This window comes from Bombyx mandarina, chromosome 13, assembly GCF_030267445.1.
Source record: "Bombyx mandarina strain Sakado chromosome 13, ASM3026744v2".
Classification (NCBI taxonomy): Eukaryota; Metazoa; Arthropoda; class Insecta; order Lepidoptera; family Bombycidae; genus Bombyx; species Bombyx mandarina.
This window is the reverse complement of record NC_143220.1, coordinates 13702778-13729669: the sequence shown is the minus strand read 5'-3', so window position 1 is coordinate 13729669 and position 26892 is coordinate 13702778. Positions and strand designations below refer to the sequence as shown.

The 26892-nt window shown below is 36.1% G+C and overlaps 1 protein-coding gene across 4 annotated transcripts; it reads left to right on the top strand.

The window, feature by feature from the left end:
• Positions 1-273: 273 nt before the first annotated feature.
• Positions 274-26836, top strand: LOC114241788 (low-density lipoprotein receptor-related protein 4). Of its 4 annotated transcripts, none has more exons than XM_028172754.2 (35): positions 274-555; positions 4208-4383; positions 4463-4660; positions 4728-4855; positions 4920-5124; positions 5288-5417; positions 9605-9711; positions 10875-11034; positions 11118-11268; positions 11341-11660; positions 11731-11917; positions 11990-12143; positions 12220-12429; positions 12509-12690; positions 13095-13258; positions 13339-13476; positions 13585-13690; positions 13794-13944; positions 14023-14184; positions 14263-14478; positions 14567-14753; positions 14830-14920; positions 15224-15386; positions 15454-15587; positions 15664-15751; positions 15832-15937; positions 16009-16312; positions 16723-17054; positions 17145-17268; positions 17371-17465; positions 17544-17787; positions 17977-18235; positions 18797-18988; positions 19076-19263; positions 19349-26836. In XM_028172754.2, exons 2-35 carry the CDS (start codon positions 4281-4283, stop codon positions 19496-19498), a joined length of 5829 nt encoding a protein of 1942 aa, XP_028028555.2. In that variant the 5' UTR covers positions 274-555; positions 4208-4280; the 3' UTR covers positions 19499-26836. The 4 variants fall into 4 exon arrangements, with proteins under 4 accessions (XP_028028555.2, XP_028028557.2, XP_028028558.2 ...); XM_028172756.2 differs by lacking the exon at positions 274-555 and adding an exon at positions 1088-1247; XM_028172757.2 differs by lacking the exon at positions 274-555 and adding an exon at positions 3009-3118.
• Positions 26837-26892: the final 56 nt, after the last annotated feature.

Sequence of the window (26892 nt, the reverse complement as noted above, 5' to 3'; positions counted from 1 at the left end):
TTTTCTAATGGGTTTCATCCTACTATTATTTTCTTTCACTTTTCATTATTTTTAAAGGCTTCTACCCTGGTCTACATAGCTAAAATGCTATCAAGGCTTAAACGCGTTGCTAAGGGGCAACATACATGTGACATCCATGCTTGTGGACTTGATCTATTTTCATCAAACGTTATTCACAGCGGGCGATACAATACAAGTGTAGGAGAGCGTTCAGAGTGATTTTTATATGGAGGCGTTAGGCGGTTCATTCATTGACGAGGCAGAGGCTGCGCGGACTGCGTGAGCTGTGAAGGGGGGTGAGAGAAAGCTTCAGATCACCTAGTACCTCTCCGGGCACCGTTGCGTCAATACGCTCTCGGAGATCCATATTGAGAAATAAAAATATTCTAGTCTCATTACTACATTATTAACTTTTCAAATGCTGTGTATTAAAGAGTTAGTGTTTTTTCGATTCAGTGATTCTTAGTTTGACAACTCTTATTAGACACCAACATTTTGAGAACTTTTCTGTTGTTCCGGGTTTCAAACTATGGTGCATCTTTGATAAATAATCCGGTAAGTCGTTGAAAAAAATATTTTTTTTACTGTTTATATCTTCTTCTTTTCAATCATTTCACTCTTGACAGAGTGGTTGTGATCCTCATGCAGTGTTGGAGGGCAGATATGACTTGTCTCATTTTGTCGCCGCCATCGCTCTCTAACTTTTTATCTCAATTAACTATTTATCCCAATTTTATATCATTTATTACACCGTTTGTATGTGTAAATAGGGAATCGGATAGAGTCTACATTTCGCATCCTACAATCAGATTATATAGAGTTTATATATAATATGTAGAGGTGAACATGTGATCTCGTCATTTTCATCTCTACCATTATAAGCTCTCTAAATCTATACATTTTCTCAGTATTCTTGTGACGTCGTAAGATTTTAGGTTTCATCGAGCGATCCGTGGAGCGTGGGCGGGTGGAGGTGCCGAATTTCAGACTCCGGTGGTGGCTAGGGGGTGACGGGAGACGCGCAGGGGCGGGCGTGGGTCGCGCAATCTACCCCGTATTGATCGCCCAGTTTTCATACGTATTAGTTAAACAACTTAACTATGAAATAGGTATCCTGTTTGTCTTTACGTTCGAGACTGTGTGACGAACAAATTATTTCTTAATTGAAGTAGATACACGATATAAGTGGTCTAAACGTTTCTCAGCAAAATGTCTCCACTGAGCGGACAGCGTGTAATGAAATGAATGTATGTATGTATGACGAAACGCTGTGTTTTAAATTAATACGATCTCATTAATCATTTTTAACAAAAAGAAAACCGACTTCATAAAATTAAACGAGATTATCATTAATGTAGTCGAATTCAATTGAATATGCATTATTAAGGATAACTCGAAAGCAATTGGTCAGATCTGGTTCAAAGAACACTCAAAATCGCTTCACCTAGAAAAAATATTTGAGGTAACGCACACACAAAAAAAATACGATTGAATCTAGAAACTCCTCGTTTTTTGGTATCAGTTAAAATTATCGGCTGTACCGCCTCTTAAATTGAAGTTCGTGGTGGCGATTCTTTTGTTTTTTTTTTACATTCGACCTGTCTTCTTCATTCTATTTAGGTCTTGTGGTACACATTGTGGTGGTATTCACATTGTGATGTCAAGTGGACCCCTAGGCGCTCAACATCAGACGAACTGTAAGCTGGTTTGACTATCTTCTCGAAAATAGTACTAAATGTTCCAAGACAATCATTTTGTACATAAAGATCCTCTTTGCCCATTTAGATCAGGGCCTAAGAATACACTAGTTATTTCAGATCCCATAGGGAAAGTCAATTTGATATTCTGAGCTTTGAACCCAGTCTATGTTTGCTCACGAATTATTCCAAAATATAGTATAGTATTTGAATAGCCTTCATTTTTTACGTCTTTCGACTTACTACTTACTCATATCTTTTGTGTGTTGTCATCTTGAGCCACAATTCCGCTAACTTACAATGAAAATAAATTGCGTTGACAATTCCTGTGATCTCAAACTTATTATATTTTATCAGAGATAAATAATAAGTCCATATCATATGTCATATGTTTTATAATACTTTCGAAAGCCTATATAAATATCTTATCCAGAGAATTAAATGAATCATATTTTACTTCTGAATCAATTCTTAAATGACGATATATAACAGATTGTTCTGATAAGTTTTAATCGGCTTACTTCATCAGATCTATTGAATCCTCTATAAAATCTATAATTTAATCTGAAGTACTAAGAAAAAGCTCTTCAAAGCTTTCGTTCAAACGGCGACACGTGAACACACAGTATAAATAAATAAACAACCCAAATAAATTAAAAAACAAAATTTATTGATTACGTAAGACCAATTTAGAAAATTTGATAATTAAATTATGAAATGCACATTAAATAGCATTCATTATATTTAAACTTTTTTTTTTAATTCCAGCTTCTATTTTAGTAATTTTTACATTTGTAACTGACGCATAAATTCTGTAATACTCTGTAAACGTTTTATTGAGCTAGAATACCGCAATAATTGTCTAATTTCGTGGATATATCGTACTGTTATGATTTCGAACACAGAAGTATCTCTTCAGTTTTCGCAGTTACAAACCACAGACATTTGTTGGAAATAAAAAATCCTCTAATCACACTATCGTCTCAGCTCTATTACTTAAAATCGCTCTAGTATATCATTTTAAACAAATATAATATTGCTTAGACTTTAAGAACAGAAAAACAAAAATCTGAACTTGTTAAGGTCGGTATCGTTTAAGATTATTTTTCTCGCAGCAAATATTATTGATGTCTATTAATAAGTATCCTTGTAGCGAGCCGAGGCCGGGAATTAAGAGTACCTAGGGTCCGCTGCGTAGAATGCGCGGTCGGCTGCGTCGTGAATGAAAAATATATCAACAAGTAGCTCGTAAGGGCGAGTTCGCCCGCGCATGCGCCTTCAGCTCGTCCATTTTTTCCAATATGGTAGTTTGTTCGAAGCCGCCATTTTATGAGCTTCGACCTAATTTTAACTAGGCGTTTGAGCTGCATTTAGTGCATACACAGACTTAGGATGGATTGGTTGTGCAAGTGCATCCAATGGTAATATATTCCGGAAATTTATTGATTGAAATTAATTAAATGCTATGGGGCACTTGAAGGGATTGTGTGGGTGTTGGATTGGGTGTGGTGGGATTGTTTAGTTAGTAATTTTCATTTAATTTCTTGCATATACAGATTATTTTTTGTACAATTGATTTTCGATTAGCAGTTTCAACATTTAGACTACATAATTCGTTCTCTACAAATCTTGTTAGCGGCATGTTCCAAACATCTTAGTTTTAAGAGTGATCATATTCATTTTTATTAAACTGCTTTATCAAACTGCACGGGCTGTATTATTTATTTTCGTATGTGAGTATATTTTATATTATTACATACTCCCTAGGGCTCGGATTAAATAAAAGCTTTCCCCGAAGTACAAATGAAAACATTATTCAATACTTGCAACATTTAAGGTATACTTCACAATTCGCAATTCACTTCTTCCGCTTCGCTTCAGGTTATCCGTTCGCTGTTTCGCTTCAAATAAAACTAATTACTAACTACCTTTATGTCATCTCTGCAACACTTTCATAGTCGACATGATATGCTTTCAATTATCGTGAGCGTTCCCGATGTTTTCATATCCGTTTCTGCTATTTGATGACAGATGGCGTTACTCATACCAGCATAACAATATTATTATTTTTTAAGTGTATTCACCCTCATAGATAATACACATAAATTCGTTATAGATAACTCAAGCATTCCACAAAAATGTTTACGGGCATCGGCCTGTAGATGACAGTAATATATTACTTATATTTCATTTTTAATGAAGAATTTTGTAAATCTTCAGAAAACACAGGTTTAGGGGCAGCCGCTACAAGATGTCGCTAGTTTCCGTACAGAAAAAATATTTGTCTTAAAGTATCGCAGTTTCAGGGACCTGTTCACTCTCACTACTTAATACTACGCTACCTGACCTGATTTTTATATATTTCAACCCTCATCGACCACTACTATTACTGCGCTTTCGCTATAACCCCGAAGTCGGTCTTAGCTTCCGACAATAAACGCCGCCACTCGTCCCGGCGCTGCGTAAATCTTGCCATCAGTTAAATTAAAAAAAAATGTTACTTTAATCAGGTGAGGCGTGTCCCGGAAATTTGAGCCATGGTGCATCGGGCGCGAGTGAGGAGCGCCTCCGTGCTCTCCGCGCATGTCAATTAGATTCACTTCGAAGCTGCATCACGGTGCATTCGCCGCCATGCCAGCACCGATCGTCGTTTATATCATTTCATTCTTCTTCTTTTGGCTGTACGGTGAGTACGGTAATTGACAGAATATATTTAGAAAATATTTTAATTAATCGTATTTTGAATGTGATTAAATATGTTTTAGTGCTTGCGGATGAACCGATCGGCCAAAATGGACCTCGAGCAACAAACAATTCGGTCGATGCACCGGACCCTCGCTCTCCTTTGGGCAGAGTACCACCATATCAACCACCGCCGGCAGGAATGGGAGTAGGTCCCAATCCAATGAATTCTCCGGGATTTTGGCAACACAGCATCTATACTCGCGTTGAAGGCTGGCATCGTACGTATGCTACAATTAATTTTATTTCATATCATTATCAAAGGTGATTGACTAAAGCTCATTATAGATCGGCCAAGCCTTCAAAAGGCGATTGATGTGATTCACACCGACCCGGATGATGGACCCCTCAACGAAGGGACAGAAGACGACGCAGGCTGTATTACACCTTGCCTCAAAATCAATTTCTCGTGTCAGGTAAAAATCTACCTTTACATAAAAAAAATCCTTTTTAAGGTCCTACAAACAGATTTGTTTATAGATATCCTGCACGTGCATTCCTATGGAAAAACGTTGCGATGGAATTGCTGATTGTGCCGAAGCCGAAGATGAGGCCGGCTGCGCGAGATCCTGTGACGAACATGAAAACCGTACTATTTGTCACAGCACAAATGTGTGCATCGCTTTAGAATGGCTCTGCGATGGAGACAATGACTGCGGGGATTTCTCGGATGAGACCAATTGCGGTAATTTCTATTCTATTTTAAACCTTGCTTTTTGTTCAACTAGATCGGTAGACTAGTACATTATCCGCCTGTGGTTAAGTGCGTGCAAGAGCTCATAGTCATATGCTCTGGTTGTTCTAAAATTGTAAATGAGATCTGGGTTGATATAGATACTTGTGTACAGGTGCACCTACAAATTGTACAGCCGATCAATTCCAATGCTCCAATGGCCTATGCATTCATAAAGGATGGGTGTGTGATGGTGACAACGATTGTCGTGACAACTCAGACGAAACTAATTGCACTAAAGGAAGGTGAGTTATTAAAATTTCAATTTGGGCATTCACACATACACATAGCAGTTCATAGCAGAGTTTTTATATGTATTTGTTTTCCTGAATAACGTTTTTTTTAACCGACATAATTGGTAATCATAAATAGGTTTAGAAAAAAGGATAAACGATTTTAAACTCATGATAATTTGTCTCTTCTACAGCTTAAATTTATATGGATAAGTACTAGAATATGTTTATTGTGCATCAAAATAGTTTATAAAAAAATATGCAATGAGAAATAAAAGTATAAAGGGCAGTCTTAGTACTGGAAGAGATTTCTTCTTCGCTATAAGATTACTTAAGGAAGAATTTATTGGAACTTATATAATTATAACTATACTTGAGACCTTAAATCTCAAAGCGGGTGGCGCATTTACGTTGTGGATGTCTATGGGCTCCAGTAACCACTTAAAACCAGGTGGGCTGAGAGCTCGCCCACCCATCTAAGCAATAAAAAAAAAAACTTAAGGTGGAAGGAGGCATACAAAGGAGTATCTTGCTTTTTTTATAATAGTTAATTATATACAGAGCCATTGTCACTACAGAAATATAATGTAGATAAATCATAGCAGCTATTATAAAATACATTTTCGGTCATAGGTATTTGTATTTGCACGGGTTCTTTCTATTGCGGTATCGTCCACATCTTTTGGAAATTGATTTGTTTTCAAAATATCATTTCTTCAACAAAATGTATTGGAGCTTTTACTTTTTAAATTATTTTGTTTCAATTCTAGTTTCCTATCACTAAATAAATAGGATCATTTGTTTATTGGTTAAACTGTTACCTCCATACTTAATGTTTTAATGAAAAATGAAAACAGTTTCACTTTTCCATTACAGATAATTGTGACAGTTGTTTTTATTTTATTGACGAAAATAGACCTGTTTCTTCTTAATCTATACTAATATTATAAAGAGGAAAGATTTGTTTGTTTGTTTGTTTCGAATAGGCTCCGAAACTACTGGACCGATTTGAAAAATTCTTTTTCCATTAGAAGCCGACATTGTCCCTGATGAACATAGGCTACTTTTTTTTATTTTTTTTTTTATTTTTTTTTTTTGGTTTCATGTGTGTTTTAATGTTTCCGAAGCGAAGCGAGGGCGGGTCGCTAGTATAAAATAAACTGATTGTACATGATTTTAATGAGTTAAAGATAAATCTTTTAATTATAATTCGTGGGTAGAATCAACGTGAAAGCTATATAGAGAACAAGAACGCCTACTCGAAAGTAAATATCATAGTCAACTCGACATCTTCGTTGGTTCGTTTTCAAAATGCATTAAGGCAATCTCAGTTGAGTGGGATTACGCACGTGTCACCCCTTACCATAACCTGCCCCATGATGTCATTGTTATCTAGGGTGAATAGGTATTACGTCATTCTGCTAATGACTCACACGGGCTGTGGGCGAATCTTTCATTTGCGTAATTCATTACGAGTATCGTTTGAAAAGCTATTCTATTCCAACGCATTTTTTTTTTTTTTTTTTTTTATTGCTTAGATGGGTGGACGAGCTCACAGCCCACCTGATGTTAAGTGGTTACTGGAGCCCATAGACATCCACAACGTAAATGCGCCACCCACCTTGAGATACAAGTTCTAAGGTCTCAAGTATAGTAACGACGGCTGCCCCACCCTTCAAACCGAAACGCATTACTGCTTCACGGCAGAAATAGGCAGGGTGGTGGTACCCACCCGCGCGGACTCACAAGAGGTCCTACCACCAGTAATTACGCAAATTATAATTTTGCGGGTTTCATTTTTATTACACGATGTTATTCCTTCACCGTGGAAGTCAATCGTGAACATTTGTTGAGTACGTATTTCATTTGAAAAATTGGTACCCGCCTGCGGGATTCGAACACCGGTGCATCGCTCAACACGAATGCACCGGACGTCTTATCCGTTAGGCCACGACGACTACAAAATAGGGAGCTTTTCAAAGAATCTTGAACGTACGTACGTACGTGTCAATGAAACCAGGAGATATCAAATAGACTGCCTAACAATAGACTCAAAAAGTATTTATAAAACAAGTATTTAGGTTTTGTACGAACATTCAGTATTAGTTTTATAGTACCGAATTTCACAGCTTTTTTTTTTATTGTTTAGATGGGTGGACGAGCTCACAGCTCACCTGGTGTTAAATGTTTACTGGAACCCATAGAAATCTACGATGTAAGTGCGCCACATACCTTAAGATATAAGTTCTAAGGTTTCAAGTATAGTTACAACGGCTGCCCCACCCTTCAAACAGAAACGCATTACTGCTTCACGGCAGAAATAGGCAGAGTAGTGGTATCTACCCGTGCGGACTCACAAGAGGTCCTACCTACCTCCAGTGAAAGCTTCTATAAAATAATTCAATTTCAAATATACAACTATCGTAGTATATTGAATAGGGCTAGAACAGTGCGACAAAACGGATAAAATCGAGATCGGTACAGATTGGTAGCACATTCGTAGCGGTTGGATCAATATTCCAGGGCGGGGGCGGCATTCCGTCTACGCGCAGCCTGCGCCCTGAGAGCGATCCGCTGATTCAAGCAGCTTCCGTGGGCGCACTTATTATTCTAAGCTTAATTTTTTAAACAGTTTTTTGTTTCTACTTTTTGCTATGATATTTTAATAAACGGCAATAGAAGTACATAAAACTTTAAATACGTTTAACTGATAACTTACGCCCTTTCGCCCCTGCGCTATTATTATCCAAACACATTCATGTTCAAGGATAAAAAAAAAGTTTTTTTATAACTAATAAATAATAAATTATTTTTATGATGAATAGCCTATTTTTTCATATACGCCGAGCATTTTTTAATCCTTTCACCTTTTCATCCTTTACAACCTACGTCATGAAATGAACTCTCTCTTCACCTTTTGACAGATTTAAAGTTTATGAAACCATTTTTTTTTTCATGCATTATGCAGATCAGATCCGTTTCAGATACATTTACTATACATATAATGCGGTATTTTTTAAATCTTCTTATTGTTTTGTTTTGAATCCGTTCAATGATCTCGATGTTATTATTCTTGGCAGTTCTCCAAAGTGCAAGCCATTTGTCTGAATGACTTCAAAACGGTTTTGTAGATGGTCATTTTGCCTGTGGATGCGAGTTGGCATTTTTTCCAATTAATGTTTCCAGTCTTATGACTAACCGTTCTCGATTGGACCAAATGACTTTAAGCCACATTCGTCTATCCACATTCGGTATATGCCTAGACTGAATGTAATGTAGAGCATTATATGAAATGCCATTTAATTTATCAATTTTACCTTGCGTGTAATACGTCATATTCCATTCCATTCCATTCCAAAATAACAACTCCCGTTTCTGATTTATTTATTTATTTAAAAGTTGCGTGTAATTTCTGAAATAAAATGGTTGTAGCCTAAATTATAAGACGTCCGGTGCATTTGTATGTAGTGATGCATCGGTGTTCGAATCCCACCGGCAGGTACCAATTGTTCAAATAAAATACGTTTTTAACAAATGTGCACGATTGACTTCCACGGTGAAAGAATAACATCTATACATATAAAATCGAATTGCTGTTCGTTAATCTCGCTAAAACTCGAGAACGGCTGGACCGATTTGGCTAATTTTGGTCTTGAATTATTTGTGGAAGTCCAGAGAAAGTTTAAAAGGTAGATAAATATGAAAATGCTCGGAATTAAATAGAAAATAACAATTTTGTTTTTCCTTTGATGTGTCCCCCGTCGGACGGATTCCTTTTATTTGTTTTAAGTATATTTTATACAAAAATTTAGGTCTTTTCTTTATCGATTGAGGCGCTACGAAGTCTGCCGGGTCAGCTAGTCGTGTTATAAAAATCAAACCCGCAAAATTATAATTTGCGTAATTACTGTTAATCTTGTGTATCCGTACGGGTAGGACCAACCACCCTGCCTGTTTCTGCCGTGAAGCAGTAATGCGTTTCGGTTTGTAGGGCGAGGCAGCCGTTGTACTGTTAAAAGTGTGTGAGACCTAAGTAAGAACTCAATGTCTCAAGGCGGGTGGCGGCATTTACGTTGTAGATGTCTATGGGCTCCGGTAACCACTTAAAACCAGGTGGACCGTGAGTTCGTCCACCTATCAAAGCAATAAAAAAAAAACATTTATATATTATATTTAAATATTATCGATGTTCGAATTAGATGTCGTGAAAACCAGTTTACTTGTGCCGTCGGCGAATGCATCTCTCAACATTGGAGATGTGATCACGAACCCGACTGTCCTGATAGCTCTGACGAAGCCGACTGTCGTGAGTATCTACTTATAATGATAATATAAAAAAATACCCTCCAATAACAATTGTATTCTGTCTCCTAAGACGTCCGAAGTCTTGGGAATTATGAAAAACGATATGAAAGACGGCGTCAGGAGGCGGAACGGGTTTTAAAACTCTCAATTGAATTAAACTCTGAACTTCGATTGACATTAAAGGTGATTAGATATGAGTCGTTCTGTGCCAAAAAAGCATTAGATAATGCGGTAAATCTACGTTTGACATGGAACCAACGTAAGAGTAAGGTCCTCCAGAAGTCAAAGCTCCTTGACCCTTAATTCAGTAAAAGCTGGAAACGCTGCACACTTTTTCTGAACATCTTTATAACGCACCACGCTCCAATCCGGCTTGTCAAATCTTTGCATATCTTTAATTTTGTCGACACACGTCTGAATTGGTTTCGGTAGAGCATAGTTTTTTACAGAAATGCTCAAATCTACTATCCGCCTCAATTTTTTTTTAAGGGAGATTATGACTTAGTAACTAAGACCTTTAGGTCATGTCTTATTTAAATTTATATCCTTATTTTTATGAAAAATAATAGTATGGAGTGAAATGAAATGAAATGAAGATGATTAACTTGAGACATTGATCTACTGGGATGAAATGAAATGAAATGAGATGAGATGATATGGGATGAATATAATCTCAGTAAAATGGTAGTAAACGTTATTGCACATTTAAAGCAGAAGGAACACTAAATAGACAAAATAAAACAAGTCACACAACTTCACTCCTCGCGTTCCCGCCAAAACGTCCACTCGCCTCTATTATTGGGGAACGTAAAATTGTTCATCAGTAGTTGTGGAACTTTGAATGGTAGCTGAAGCTTAATTAAAAAAAAAAAATTTTTTTACGAATAAACATAAGACGAGTATCCAAGTAAATAAGTACATGAGTACATGCGTACTAACCGTCGTGACGAAGATAAGATGTATTCAACAAGAGGTTCTGCTTATGTTAATATTGTATATAACATGTTATGTTAATATTATAAAAATAGATTTATCAAGTGAGTAAAAAATTATCAACAGGGTATGCAGGCCGCTGTATGCCTAAGCGATACCTAAGCGGTAGGTCGAGTTTTAACGTAATTTCTTTTAGAATTGGCCGTAACAGATAATTCTATATTTTTCTAGCGGTGGAGCTCATGCGTTGCGCAGAAATCGATTTTGAATGCAAAAACACGAAATGCGTTCCCAAGGATTTCCAGTGCGACGGCGACAACGACTGTGGCGACTGGACAGACGAAGACTCGTGCCCAATGGTGCCTGGAAGTTGCAACGCTGGCGAATTCAAGTATGAACGTTATGATGGCTGAACAAAAATACTAAATCTTTTTGATAATAATATGTATTAAGCCCTGTTCAATGTTTTATTAGATGCAATGACGGCAAATGTATACCGGAAAGATGGCGATGTGACAACGAAAGGGACTGTGCAGACGGTGGAGATGAACTAAACTGCAAACCGAATAGCATACGAAATTGTTCATTAGATGAATATACTTGCGCTGATCGAAGATGTGTATTGGTGAGTTTCAGCAATCAAAACACATCGTCTTTCTTATGAAAACACATTTGGAGCAACATGTAATTATTTCAGAAAACCTGGCTCTGTGATGGAGTTCGGGATTGCACTAATGGTGAAGATGAAATGAACTGCGAAGTTAGCTGCGAAGAAGATCAATACACTTGTAGGCCTCAAGAACATTTAATGAGTAACGCTTTTAGGAATTGCGTAAACAGGAAGCACGTTTGTGATGGTATGAAGGACTGTCCTCGTGGCGATGATGAAGAACGATGTCCGTTGAAGAGAAAATGTTCTGCCGAGGAAAAATGCGAGAAGTTATGCATTACTACGTACGACGGTCATGCAGCATGCGCTTGTCCTATGGGATTTTTATTAGCTGAAGATAAATACAGGTAAGTTAATAATAGCTAGTTTTAGAATTAGTTTTCTGTAGAGCTTAACTTTTAACAAAGTCATTTTTAGTTGCCGAGACATCGATGAGTGTATGTACGAACAAGATCCAGTATGTTCTCAAACATGTTCCAATACAGTCGGAAGTTTCCGTTGTGGTTGCATGACTGGCTACATCTTAAGACCTGATGAAAGGTCTTGTAAGCCAACAGGCGAATCACCAACACTTCTGTTCTCGAATAGGATTGGGATACGACAGGTAGGTTTATACCACTTAAGGATAGGTTGGTTATATAAGTTGCTTCAAAATTCATTCACATTATTTTTCTAGGTGTGGTTAACTGGTGATAATTACATGTCCGTGGTCAAAGGTTTACATAATGCGGTAGCTTTAGATTATCATTACGAAAAGAAACTTGTATTTTGGTCTGAAAATAACTTACGGGTTATCCGTGTTGCGCAAATGAATACAAAAAATATGTCAGGTAATAAAAATATATATTAAATATTGCGTTTTTATTTCGTACTGACTCCGTAGATTATCAATCAAAATTGTTTTAGATGTCATTAGGTGGGGATTAGAGACACCGGCAGGAGTGGCAGTAGATTGGATACACGATCTTCTCTTCTGGACCGATTCAGGAACAAGAAGAGTTGAAGTGGCAACCCTTGATGGTTCCAAAAGAGCGGTTTTAGTTGCCAACGATTTAGACAAACCACGGGCAATTGCTGTACATCCCGGAGACGCATTAGTATTTTGGACTGACTGGGGTATTTTTTAAAAGAAATATAATTAAAATGTATGGCGAGAATTTTTTTAGACGATACATATCTAATAAACACCTTTTAGGTCCTAACCCGAAAATTGAACGTGCTGATATGGATGGCGATAAACGCAAAACTGTTATATATGACGAAATTTTTTGGCCTAACGGACTAACTATTGACTATACGGAATCGAAAATATACTGGGCTGATGCAAAGCATCATGTTATCGAAAGAGCTGCCTTTGACGGGCGAGATCGGCGCAAGGTATGATATTTCGGAAACATATTTTGTTTTATTTTTTTGCTAAGATGGATGAACGACTTCACGGACCATCTGGTGTTAAGTAATTATTGGAGCTCTCAGATATAACAAGATGTCTCGATTGTATTGCTTAATGGCTATCTTACCCCTTAAATTGGAACGCATAGATGTTTTGTGGCAGAAATAGACAGTGTAATGATACCTATTGGTGCAGGCTTACAAAACAGTACCACCAGTAAGCGGTTGGCGATCGCAGTACTCTTGTATAATACTCAGAGATCGCTACTGCAGATTTTCTGATGAATTCGACAGCCGCGGAAAGAGATAGAGTGATGCTATTCTACTCATAGAACACCGCACGCCAATAGAGTTTTCATGCGGATTTAAACGTTTTACATATGTAATAGGTTACAACGAAAGGTCTTCCCCATCCGTTCGCGTTAACACTGTTCGATGATGCCATTTACTGGACAGATTGGCATACGAAAAGTATTTCTACCGTTAATAAGAATACAGGAATGGGTATTCAAACTGTGCATGCTGGACTTAATGTCCCTATGGATATTCATAGGTGAGTTGGGTATTAAAAATTATACATAATATTAACTGTTCACTTATTCAGAAAGCTATTTTAGAAATTGTGTTTTCCAGTTACCATCCCCTCAGGCAATTAAGAACATACAAAAATAAATGTGGCAAAAGCAACGGAGGCTGTAGTCATCTTTGTCTTCCTAATGCATACGGATTTTCCTGTCGATGTCCAGTTGGCTTCAATTTAAATTCTGACGGGTAAATTATAGTGAAATTTTATACTTTGAAATCATATTAATCCACTGAGATATTTAATTTAAAACATGGCCGATATTCAAGTAAAATTTTATGCCTGAAAATTTTCAGTCGATCTTGCGAAGAAACTCCCGAAAAACTATTATTGTATGCTCGGAGGAAAGATTTAAGATTGAAACAACTAGAATCTAAGAAGCCAATAGATTCTTTAGACATGGTAGGTGGTAATTATAAAGATGCGAATTATTTACTTTGTCTGTTTCTAATATAATTAAGCAAGAAATAAAAATATTGTTATAAATTATCGTCAACACATTTAGGTTATTCCTGTTGAAACTATTAAATCGGCAGTGGCTTTAGACTGGGATCAGAAAAGTAATTCTATCTTTTGGACGGATGTGGAAAAAGACACAATCAACCGCGCATACCTTAATGGATCCCACCAAACTACTATTGTGGATTCTAACCTCAGTAAGATTATTTTATATATACAAAATACAGCATGAGTTGATTGTTTTTATTTTTAAATGTTACTGCTTAAATTTGCAGTTTGGCCAGCGGGTTTAGCATTTGATTGGATTACTGATAAAATCTACTGGACCGACGGTGGAACAAACAGAATTGAAGTTTCGAAATCTGATGGTAGTATGAGAACTTTGTTAGCTTGGGATCACATTGATAAACCAAGAGATATTGTTGTTAATCCAGAAGGTGAGTTCGTATTACGATAAATTCATAATTACATCTCGTAGGGGTTTAATTTAAAATACCTGTTCCATTGTATTTTAGGTGGTGTTATGTACTGGTCTGATTGGGGAGCGAGTCCGTGCATTGAAAGAGCCGATATGGATGGTGGTAATCGCAAAAAACTCATCTTCGGACAAATGACTTGGCCTAACGGATTAGCTTTAGACCTTATACACAATCGTATTTACTGGACCGATGGTGGAAATAAAACCATTGAGTACGCAAATTTAGACGGCACTGGGAGAACAAAGTTAATTGGTAAGACAACTTAATGCATCCCTAAACTGAGTGTACCCTTTGGAAAATAAACATCATTCGCCTAATTATTTTATGTTAATTTAAACAGAAAATTTGCCTCATCCTTTTGGTTTGGATTTGTACGGTGACGAAGTATTTTGGACTGATTGGGACACACAGTCAATTCAAGCTGCCAACAAAGATACTGGAGCTAAACGGCGAACACTAGGGTCTGGTGTAGCTGGACTTATGGACGTTAGAGTTTTCCACAAGGAAAGAACAAGCGGCTTTAACAGGCATGTTTCATGACTATAGATTATTTATTGTAATGAGAATTATAATAATTAATTTCAATGCTATTTTACTTTTTAGATGCGGCAAGAATAATGGAGGATGTTCACATTTATGCCTCTTGAAACCAGGAGGACGATCTTGTGCCTGTCCTATCGGCATAAAGCTTAATGTAAGTTACTACACATATTAAATTACTAGCGACCCGCCCTCGCTTCGCTTCGGAAACACTAAAACACACATGAAACCAAAAAAAATAAATAAAAAATAAAATAAAAAAAAGTAGCCTATGTTCATCAGGGACAATGTCGGCTTCTAATGGAAAAAGAGTTTTTCAAATCGGTCCAGTAGTTTCGGAGCCTATTCGAAACAAACAAACAAACAAATCTTTCCTCTTTATAATATTAGTATAGATAATTTGGAATTATTTTCTAAGAAGATCTCAAGTAGATCTAAACTGGCTGTCAATTTACAGAAAGATGGTAAAACTTGTGCCGATGGTCCTATCAACTATTTGATTTTTGCACACCGTGTGGATATTAGGGTCATATCATTAGACGTACCGTATCTTATTGACGTCGTATTACCGTTGCCACCACTGAAGAATGCCCTGGGCGTGGATGTCGATCACAGCACAGGTTAGTAATACTCACTACATTAATATAAGTTAAAAAAGACAATGTTACAAAGATTCTTGGTGTTTAGGTCTAATTTACTGGACTGATACGGGACAAAGGAAAATACAACGCGCAACTAGACTAGGAACACATGTTGAAACTGTAATCGGTAATGGCCTACACACTGCTGACGGTATTGTCATCGATTCAACCGGACGCAAGGTAATATGACTCATATATTGGGAGAGGTAGTGAATTAACAAAATAATAATATTAAAATGATATTATATTTCCATAGATATATTGGACTGATGGCGGTCGCAACAGTATCGAAGTGGCAGAACTAGATGGTAGGAATAGGAAAGTACTCGTATGGACTGGCCTAGGTATTGCTGTTAATAAATGTAATAATTGTAATAGTTAATGCCCATTTCTAGGTTATATAAAACTATGTATTTCTTTTTAGATTCACCTCGAGCCATAGCATTACATTATGAATACGGTTATATGTTTTGGTCAGACTGGGGAACGTCAGCTAAAATCGAAAGAGCAGATATGGATGGCAATAATCGGTATACTATTTTTATCTCCTTTTCAACATTTTCTACATAAGTGATATTTATAATGTTTCTTGTTGATCCAGGCGCGTTATTGTGGACAACAAAATCAAATGGCCTAACGGTCTGGCCATAGATAGAATAGAGGGACGTCTTTATTGGAACGATGCTAAAATTTTAACAATAGAAAGTTCCGACTTTGACGGCCACGATCGGCGCACTGTTTTAAGTAACGTTCCGTACCCTTACGGAATCGTTATCGTTGGTCAGCATATTTATTGGACCGATTGGAAGACCAAAGCATTACACAGGGCTGACAAGACTAACGCTTCGGATCCAATAGTTATAAGAAAAAATCTAGAAGGCTTAATGGATATCAGAGCGATTCAGGTAATATTTCAAGGCATATTTTGAAGCAATATCATAGAAACATACGCATTCGTGTAAGCTGTTAATATTGTGTAAAATATTAATAAATTTAGTGAGTTTATATTCCACCAACAATGACGAGTGGGCTTGGCTCTGCCCCTGACATTGTTGAAGTCCATGGGCGACAGTAACCACTCACCATCAGGTGGGCTGTATGCTCGTCTGCCTACAAGGGCAATAAAAAAAGACACTAAATTAATAACGCCGCCAATTTTGAGGCATAAGATTGGCAATAGAGCCATTCCAACAAGTGCTTGAATTGCATTAGACCAATAGCTTCGTGGCTGGAACAGACAGGGTATTGTTATCCCCCTGTGATTGAACCTTTTAGGAAATTATTAGAAATAAACTTCATTTCTCAACTTTTATAGAGTGAACGTGTTTTGGAAAATGCATGTGGTACTGACAATGGCGGGTGTTCTCACCTTTGCCTTCGGTCACCACTCGGTTACACATGTGCGTGTCCAACGGGTATGCCATTCGAAAAAAGCACAACAGACCAAACGCCAAAGAAATGCAAGTCACATCCTGAAGAATTTTTAATATTTGCCACTAGAGGAAGTATTACTTACATTTCTCTTGAAAGTCCCGAGCAGTGGGATGTTACTCTTCCAGTCAAAGAAGTGAAAAATACCATCGCTGTGGATTATCATTGGGACTTAAAAATGATCTTTTATACAGATCTTGATCTGAATGTAATAAGGTCAGTAACATATACTTCTCATCTTTGATCAATTAATTGGAATTCATTAAGAATATATCTATCAAATGTATCGTGCAATTTTATTACCAGGTCTATAAATATGACGAACATGAGTGAAAGCAAAACAATTATCTCTCAGAAATTGGAAACTCCAAACGGTTTGGGTGTTGATTGGATTGCAAATAATATCTATTGGACGGATAATGAACATAAGGTATGGTATCATGGTACACCAAAAGTAATCCATATTTTCATTAATAATATTTAAATTATTTTACACAATATTTCTACGATTACACTTTCTAAATGTTTACAGGTTATTGAGGTTGCAAGGTTGGACGGATCATCAAGAAAAGTACTCATAACTGGTCTAACCGAACCAAGAGCTTTAGCATTGTTTCCAGCAAAAGGGTACATGATAGTTACATTAATATTTTAAATGCATTCTTTTATTGATTGTCGGCTAATAATTCATTCTGTTTCTCGTAGGTATTTATATTGGAGTGATTGGGGTGAACATCCATATATAGAGAGGTCTTACTTAGATGGTAGCCAAAGGCAGATTATCGTGCAAGTTGACTTGGGTTTCCCTAATGGTCTAACAATAGATTACAAAGAAAGAAGACTTTATTGGACTGACGCGCTTAAGGATAGAATTGATACGTCTGATTTAAATGGACAGCATCGAGTCCAACTTGTTCCAGATGCAAAGAACCCTTTTGGAATGACGCAGGTTTGCGCAATTATTATTTAGAAGTACGATTAAATTAACATGGAATTATGTTTTTGGTATCAGTACTGTGGTAGATATCTAAAACATTAAAGAGCATGTACTTTTTATTTTTTTACAGCTATAACAAAATTCTAAAACCAGATAATCTTATTGTACTAAGATTTTTAAATAGTTTTTGTCTCTTCGCAGTTTAAAGATTATATTTACTGGACGGATTGGTACAAAAAATCTATTATCAGAGCAGATAAAAGAACAGGGAAAAACATAACGTTGATCAGAACCAATCTGGAGATGGCGATGGAGATCAAGGCTGTTTCAGCGGACCGCCAGCATGGATGGAACCCGTGCAAGGAATCTAACGGTGGATGTTCACATTTATGCCTTTTCAGAGGCCATGAGTATATTTGCGCCTGCCCAGATGAACCGGATCATGTAGAATGCTCAACTGGTAAAAAATATTTTTAGTAACATTCTCTAAGCTTACATTTAAATATTTGTATTGTGAATATAAAGAGCTCTTACATACGTAAATGTAGAAATCATCGCATACATTCCCTAGGAATGGTAACTTTTTCTGGAGGAGGGATACGCTATGTTCCCTGACAATGTGTATGCACAATTTCATATTTATCGGTTGAGTGGTTTGAAAGCGTAACAAACAAACAAACATACTTTGACATTAATAATATATTTTTTTAATGCTTAGTTGGGTAGACGAGATCACAGCCCACCTGGTTTTAAGTGGTTACTGGAGCCCATAGATATCTACGACGTAAATGCGCCACCCACCTTAAGATATAAGTTCTAAGGTCTCAAGTATAGTTACAACGGCTGCCCCACCCTTCAAACCGAAACGTATTGCTGCTTCACGGCAGAAATAGGCAGGATGGTGGTTCCTACCCGCGCGGACTCACAAGAAGTCTTACCACCAGTAATAAAGTAGTATAGTAAATAATATATATAGTATAATAATATAATATCGCGCTAACACAATTAATTAATTTTACAGTACCAAAATTCCTGATCGAAAATATCCTTCCGGCGCATTACCCGCCTTACTACGACTATTCTGATATAGAGTTTAAGAAAACAGTAAGGCCCCCACCGACCCCTAGTCCGGACTATTTTGGCAGATGCATGATGGCTGGAGGGATAATATTAATTTCTATTTTAGCATTTCTCTTCGTCACGATTTATTGCGGTAAGTAACAAAGATTTTTTAACAAAACAAAAAAAGTATAAACATACGTTTTGAATACTTGAATTTTAAAGTTAATTCTGTTCGCAGTGAAAATGCTCCGAAATTATCGAGACACTGAACTGAAAGATGAAGAGTTCAGCAATTCTACCGGTCACATATCTTTTCACAATCCAAATTATAGCTGCGCAACGGGAGGTCCTGGGGGTAACGGCCCTGATCACATTGAGCGTCGACAAAATCGATTTCAAGGAATCTTCAAGTACGACAAACAGCAGGTAATTGTGTATCATTATTTTTAGAACGTTCCTATGTATCATGTCATTGACGATATTAATTTGTTTCATTATGAACATTATTAAGGAGCGGGTAACGAATGTGTACTACCCTGAGGGAACCAGTTTGCTGCCCACACCTACGCCTCCTCCACCCCAAAGACAAGCCCTCACGACGACAAAGCGACCGCCCACGCATGATGACTTCGAACCGGTGACACTGCACTCCTACGCTTGAAGGAACGAACGACGAACATTTCAAAAGTGTTTTCGTTACAAGAACGTGTGCATAACGTAAATATTTATGCGCATTATCGAACTAAGTAAAATAAGTTTATTGTTAACAGAGCTATAATAACATACATAAAAATTTATTGTGTTGAAATGCATATCGGACAGTTGATAGTCGAATAATTTACCCGTGTTCGTGCAGTGCATGCTTGTAATTGAACCCGGAATGTGAATTTAACGTTGTTATTTCAACAATAATGTACGGTCGTTGACCATAATTAGATTTTAATATATTAATAATTAAATAAAAAATCATTGCAGACTCAAATAAAATCGTCAATTTTGGATGTTGGATTGAAAATTTTGTAAAGTATCTATCTAATACGCGTTTGCTTTAATATTTTCCTAAGTAATTTTTTATTTATTGTAACATCAAGGCGTAGTTCTGTTATGGGCTGTGGCCTCAATACATCCATACTAATATTTATATATATTGTAAATATTTTCTGTAAATTGTTTTTATTATGAAAATTAAATAATAATCCGTCAGTTAAAAAAAAGTACCTCCGTACATAAACAATGTAATTAATATAGATTATAATGTTTCCCTAAAGATAAATAAAAAAAATGTTATAGTCTATAGACGTCTCATCTAGTCATAGGATGATGATCAGTGTTATTTGTAAATATATGTATCTACTTGTATTAAATAAATTGTGAATGGAATTTCACTTCAACTAATATTTTCGTAAAACATAGTTTGGATAGTTGTTATGGCTGTGGTTTGGCGGGAAACACAGTTCCCTGCCAGGCTAAATTGCGATGCGTACCTGTGAACCTTAATTTGTTGGATTAGTTTCTAGAACTAAAAACTCTAAATCCTAAATTATTATGTGAACTTCATTACAATATTTTTTATGATTAAAAAATTTAATGAATAAAATTTAGTGAAGATACATTATATCATACTTAACATAAATTTTAGTCTGACTATTTATGTGTTGTATTCTGCTAATGGCTAAATACCAGATGGACCATGATTTCGGCATGGATACAATGAATATTATAAAAAAAATTAAAACCATAAAAAAAACAAGGTTAAGTCAGAAATTGATCAATAAAATAAACTAATATAAACGAAGTTTATTTTGATCCAAAATATACAAACACTTCTCTGATGTACAATAGCACACTTTTATTTGAAATAAAATAGTTAATCTGTTGAAGGCATACCGAGCGTAATAAAATTCACATTAATAATGTAGGAATTCATTCATCATTCGAAGGGTGCTAATATATTTGTGTACGGTATGTTACACTTTATTGGTAAACATCAAGAAACTGGCTGGTATCAATGCTTATTGACTGTCGATCGAAATACATTAGAATCTCTTTGATGAATACGTACGTGCTAAAAATACCGATTAAATCGACTAAAATTTACCAATTCAATTGTAATTTATTTCAATTCAGTTCAATTCAATCTAGTTCAGATCCTACTATTGTAGTACCTGAATTGGCTGTGTTACAAATACAGACTAAGCTCGACAGTTAGCTACAGTAAGCCGTTATGGCCTCAGCGAAAAGATAAATATATAAGATAAATAAATTCAATTGTCATTTCTTTCAATTCAGCTCAATTCAGTTCAAGCTAGTTCAGATCCTACTATTGTAGGACCTGAATTGGCTGTGTTACAAATGCAGACTAAGCTCGACACTTAGCTACAGTAAGCCGTTGTGGCCTCAGGGAAAAGATGATTGAGGCCGTCTGCACAAAAGTGGCCTGTCCTACATTTTTTCATATTCGTGGTTCTATTATATTGCAATTTATTTAAAACATAATAAATTTTGATGCAAAACCGGCCTATTCCTAGTTTCGCCCTTAGATAACAGATGGCTCTGTCAACATTATTTGGCGCGTTTTGTTTTTGTCTATGAGGCAGTGTAAAAGTAAATTCAGACCACATTGTCTCCATGCTTACTATAGTACGCTCAGGTAAGCTTAGGCCATTTTTGCACTGACGGCCTCAATTATATCGATGCCATCGTTCATATCGCGCAGGCAGATTGTTTTAGTAATGAAATACGTACTTATCACATTTCCACGAATAACTTCCACGATGAAGAAACATTAACGTGTAATAAACATAATTTCCGAAAAAAATATTCATTTACGTAATTACTATTGATTCAAGGTTGGTGGCTGTATTCACGTTCTGAGTTATATGGGCTCCGGTAACCAGTTAACATCGAGTGGACCATCAGCTCGTTCGCCGTTAAAGCAATAAAATAAAATTAAAACTACACTAGGACAAACTCTCAACTCTCTTTGAAATCGATATCTTCTCTGGACTAAATTAATTGAAATTGTATTCGTTATGTCTGTAAGAAAGGAATGCAAATAGAATCCCACAATAAAATCGTAGTACACAAGACGCTCACCGTTTCACCAAATATATTAGTACCCTATAATTGTATTAATGTTATTTCGTATAATTTTAGAATGATATATGATGTACTGTGTGGATGCAACAATATATATGTACTGCTGATAAGTTTTGTGTTGAAAATATAAACTCGCGACCTTTTCCGCGGCTCACGGAAAAGGTGCTGAGACGTCCGAATAATTTGGTCTAAATTTTATCAATACAATTCAATTCCATTTCATATTTCTGTGCCTACGACGAATGAATCGTGTTTTACCTAGTTTTTCTTTTAGTTTTAAGTTTCGATAATTTTCCGTGTTTGGAGGTATTATTTTATTTTCATCTAAATGGATAGTGATTTTATTTATGAACCAGTAACTATTTTATCTTATCACAAAAATTATAAAGAAATGAATGTAAAACTTTAATACAATTATTAATTATAATTTTACACTCTGGTCGGTTCATACAAATAGATACAATGTCCAATTTAGAATATTATTTATAATAATCAAATTCGGTGAATGACAACTTAGTTATTTTGTAAAAATAACAAAATTTCCTATGCTTTACAAGATTTTACCAAAACGAGTTACGACAGTGCGGTGAACAATTTTGATGTTGTCGTCTTAAAAACAAGTTAAACCAAACATTACTAAGTTTTCACGAATCACGTATATATTAAGGAATTGATTTACGGTTTTATCACGTATGTTGGGGAGATTCTGTAGTTTTTAAGTTTACTATAGCGAGGTGAGATCACGGCCCATATGCTGCGAAGCTGTTGAAAGAGTGCACATTGTTTCTCCACGTCATGGATGTCACTGTATGACATTAAATCGAAGTCGCACTGGAATAATAGCTACCGTTACACACGGGAACAAATTACTGCTTCGTGGTAGAAACAGGCATGATGGTAATACTAACACGGGTGTGCTTATAAAACTCCCTATTATCAGTAAACAGTTTAGAAGAAGAAGAAGAAGAAGAAAGAAAAAGAAAAATCCCTAGAATTAAATAATAAGTACAATTAGCTTTTGAAAATAAATAATTCAATGAATACAAATAAATAACTGAGGACAAATCACGCACGGTTATCTAGAATCTTTCTGAACTTAGAGAACCAGAGACTGATGCACTCATATTTATATTTAATTATATGAATATTTAATACAAAAATAAACATGACATTCCAAAAAAAGGTCTTAGAAGTGACAGAACCTAACATCAATAATATAATCATTAGTTTATCACATATTTGTAAAATTTAGCACTCTGTAAAATCATTGAGACGTCCTAATCCTAGCCTTGGGCCATTGAATGTGGACGATTATTAAAATAAGAACGTATTCTGGGCATTACTTAATTACCTGCTAATTTCTTGCGCAAACATGATCTTAAAAAATAAAAACAGTATAATAGGCGTGGGAAAAGTTGAGAAAGGTATTTTACTACATACATTTAATTAAACGTAGAGACAAAACAGCAATGTACCATTTTCTATTCTGTCTGCTAACGGATTTTATTTTCCTTTTTCTTTAGTAACTGTTGTTGAGCATTAGTGCTGTCATTTTTTTAATAGTTTTGTTTTCAAACGTGTTCGCTACATATGTTTTAATTATTGTGTAGTGAACAATGCCAAACCTTCATCAATAATTTCGATCACTTCTTTCTGTAGAATTTGCCTTCGTTTTCGTGAACCTCTCTCTACGATAATTTGGTCTAATACTTGTAATAGCTTGTAGAGAAATAAAAAGGATTAAAATTTTTTTTTGGAAATTTTATATTCAAAAGTTTTGATACTATTTCTGGAGTGATTTTAGAACGTTACGCTTTTATATGGATTTAGCAGTTTAACGCCTTCTAGCTGTTCATTTCTTTATCACATCAATATCGATTAATGCCTATTACCATTTCGAAAATATCAAAAGAAATATTAAATAAAAAAGTGATTCTCAGAAAATAATGTTTGGGTTCCTCCAAGAGACATCCTGGACATTCAAGTGACACGCTAGATTTTCGATGTCCCCTCAAAAAGGACACCCGAGTGCAAAGGGCTATTTAAATCAGAATATTTTAAGCGAGTTAAAACCGTAAGTCTTCTTTTTGGATTTCGACGGAATAGAGACAAGATATTTCAACCTTACGAATAGTGTGACAGGGTGATTTAAGTCTAAGGTAGTTTAGGAAAGAATACAGTTATTGTTCTATGATTTCGGCTACGGCCTGTATTTTTATACTTCAGAACTCACAAAAAAATCATTTGCTATCGCTGAAATTGTGGTTACATTGTATTATTATACAAATTATATGTTCATTTATGAATTTATAGTAAGTTTTAATGAAACGAATAGCTTAACCAACGAAAGAAAAGCTATGAACTCTACAGACCGCGAAACCAAATTTAATTGTAAATGTTTATATTACTGGTGGTAGATCGCAATGGAAGCCCACAAGGGCAAATGCCACCGTCCTACCCATTTCTACCACAAACAGTCAGGTTCGGTTTAAAGGAAGGCAGTTTCACCATGAAACTGATATTTCAACCTCATGTCCCAAACAGTACCGCTGTTATGTATATATGTAGGTTTCGGTAACCATTTTCCAGGTGGGTCGTGGGCTTATCAACTAACTAGTGCAATTCACGGGTTTAAATACTTTTATAAGTACTACAAACCTCATGGATTGCCCGCAGGGCAGCTTGTGGCGAGCTGTTGGTGAGTGGCGACACCACGGACCTGAATGCTCTTCAGAACTTTTTTGAAACGAAAAGTTCTGTTTGAGTCGCTAGAGCTTAACTGCTCGGAGGTGAAGTAGAATAGTGAATGCAGTAGTTTCGAACAAAACAGCGTCACTATACTACCACACCTTTAGCTATCCACGTTGACATCCCCTTCTAGTCTATTTTGACTATGACTAGGAGGGGAATTCAATGAGAGGTGATATAGCGAGTCACCGTCTGCCAAAATAGCCCATTGGCAGATGTCTATAGCCTAAACTCAATAGCCCAGAGAGACTACAACGTGCCGACCATCTACACGTGCCACACTTTCTATATTTATTTAATTACCTGGCGCTTTTGTGTTTCAGAATTTTCTTGTAAATAAACAGCTTCATTTAAAGGAAGTGTATCATTTCCTTGATTTGGAGCCGGTTATGCGAGTTCGAACAAGCACGGTTCAATCCGTGCTTAGGCGTGACGCGCATAGCTCGGACGCTGTCGCAGTAAGTGCACGGGTTCACCTCTCCCGCTGCTCCGAAAACGCATTACTACTTACGCGATATCGTTCCTATCCTCTTCTCGGGCTATCCACTTGCTTTTGCAATGACGAAAGCAGGTGGATTTATATTAGCGGCCTGTAAGTTTAAGATTTTAGTATTACAATAACATTTATATTAAACATGATTTAAATTAAATTTGAATCATGTTCGGTGTGCGGATTCCACAGCTCTTATGATGAAAAATACCTTAAAAAATTATTCGGAATAAAAAATCTTATATTTTTGTCTCAATTTTAAATATGTTTTAGTTTATTTCGGTGTTGTGTTTTTTAAGCATAGTAAATGCTTGTATAAGCTTGATTTGCTTGTACATCGGAGACTTAGTTGCGGAGATCAACGCAGGGGTTCGCAGGCCAGTTTTCATGGTCGGTTCTTTCTGTTGATTGAGGCGATTGAGTCCGCGAAGTACTTTATGAAGATCAGTCTCATCTAGTATTTATCGTTCTTGGGTTCTATTCGTTTGTAATTACATTATAATTTTAAACATAGTTTCAGAGATAGCAAATGTTTAAATAAACTTGCTTTGCTAGTATATCGGGGACTTAGTTGCGGAGATCAAAGCAGGGGTTCGCAGGCCAGTTTTCATGGTCGGTTCTTTCTGTTGATTGAGGCGATCGAGTCCGCGAAGTACTTTATGAAGATCAATCTCATCTAGAATTTATTGTTCTTGGGTTCTATTCGTTTGTAATTACATTATAATTTTAAACATAGTTCCAGAGATAGCAAATTTTTAAATAAACTTGCTTTGCTTGTATATCGGGGACTTAGTTGCGGAGATCAAAGCAGGGGTTCGCAGGCCAGTTTTCATGGTCGGTTCTTTCTGTTGATTGACGCTATTGAGTCCCCGAAGTACTTTATGAAGATCAATCTGACCCTGTGTTTTGTTATTCTTGGGTTCTATTCGTTTGTAATTACATTATAATTTTAAAGATACTTTCAGAGATAGCAAATGTTTAAATAAACTTGCTTTGCTTGTATATCGGGGACTTAGTTGCGGAGATTAAAGCAGGGGTTCGCAGGCCAGTTTTCATGGTCGGTTCTTTCTGTTGATTGACGCTATTGAGTCCCCGAAGTACTTTATGAAGATCAATCTGACCCTGTGTTTTGTTATTCTTGGGTTTTATTCGTTTGTAATAACATTATAATTTTAAACATAGTTTCAGAGATAGCAAATGTTTAAATAAACTTGCTTTGATTGTATATCGGGGACTTAGTTGCGGAGATTAATGCAGGGGTTCGCAGGCCAGTTTTCATGGTCGGTTCTTTCTGTCGATTAACGCGATTGAGTCCGCGAAGTACTTTAAGAAGATCAGTCTCGTCGAGTATTTTCTTATTCTTGGGTTCTATTCATTTGTAATTACATAATAATTTGTTAAGATCTAATAAAACATACACCTTAAACGCGACAATGAGAACGCACAATGCGCATTTTAGTTTTTATAATCATTTACTTTTATAGAGTGGGTGTGTGCCAAAATTCTCAAGTATTATTATGTACTTTTCACTATTTTTTTCTTGTATTTTTTACGTTAGTGTACAGTTTTTACACCTCTTGGAATGCCTCCAACGTAAGAGGTGTGGAATCTGTTGAAAACTCAATTGAAACGAAAATAATAAAAAAAAACAATAATACCCAATTGGTGTTTCATTTACTAGGTACAAATTCGTTCAAAAAAAAAAAGGCGTTCGATAT

What these genes read in the sequence shown, in the direction of transcription:
- LOC114241788 (XM_028172754.2), top strand. Translation starts at nt 4,281, where the DNA reads ATGTCAATTAGATTCACTTCGAAGCTGCATCACGGTGCATTCGCCGCC. An exon ending in TTCAATTTAAATTCTGACGG is followed by an intron (nt 13,477 to 13,584) that starts GTAAATTATAGT and finishes GAAAATTTTCAG; the next exon opens with TCGATCTTGCGAAGAAACTC. An exon ending in ACCCTTTTGGAATGACGCAG is followed by an intron (nt 17,788 to 17,976) that starts GTTTGCGCAATT and finishes GTCTCTTCGCAG; the next exon opens with TTTAAAGATTATATTTACTG.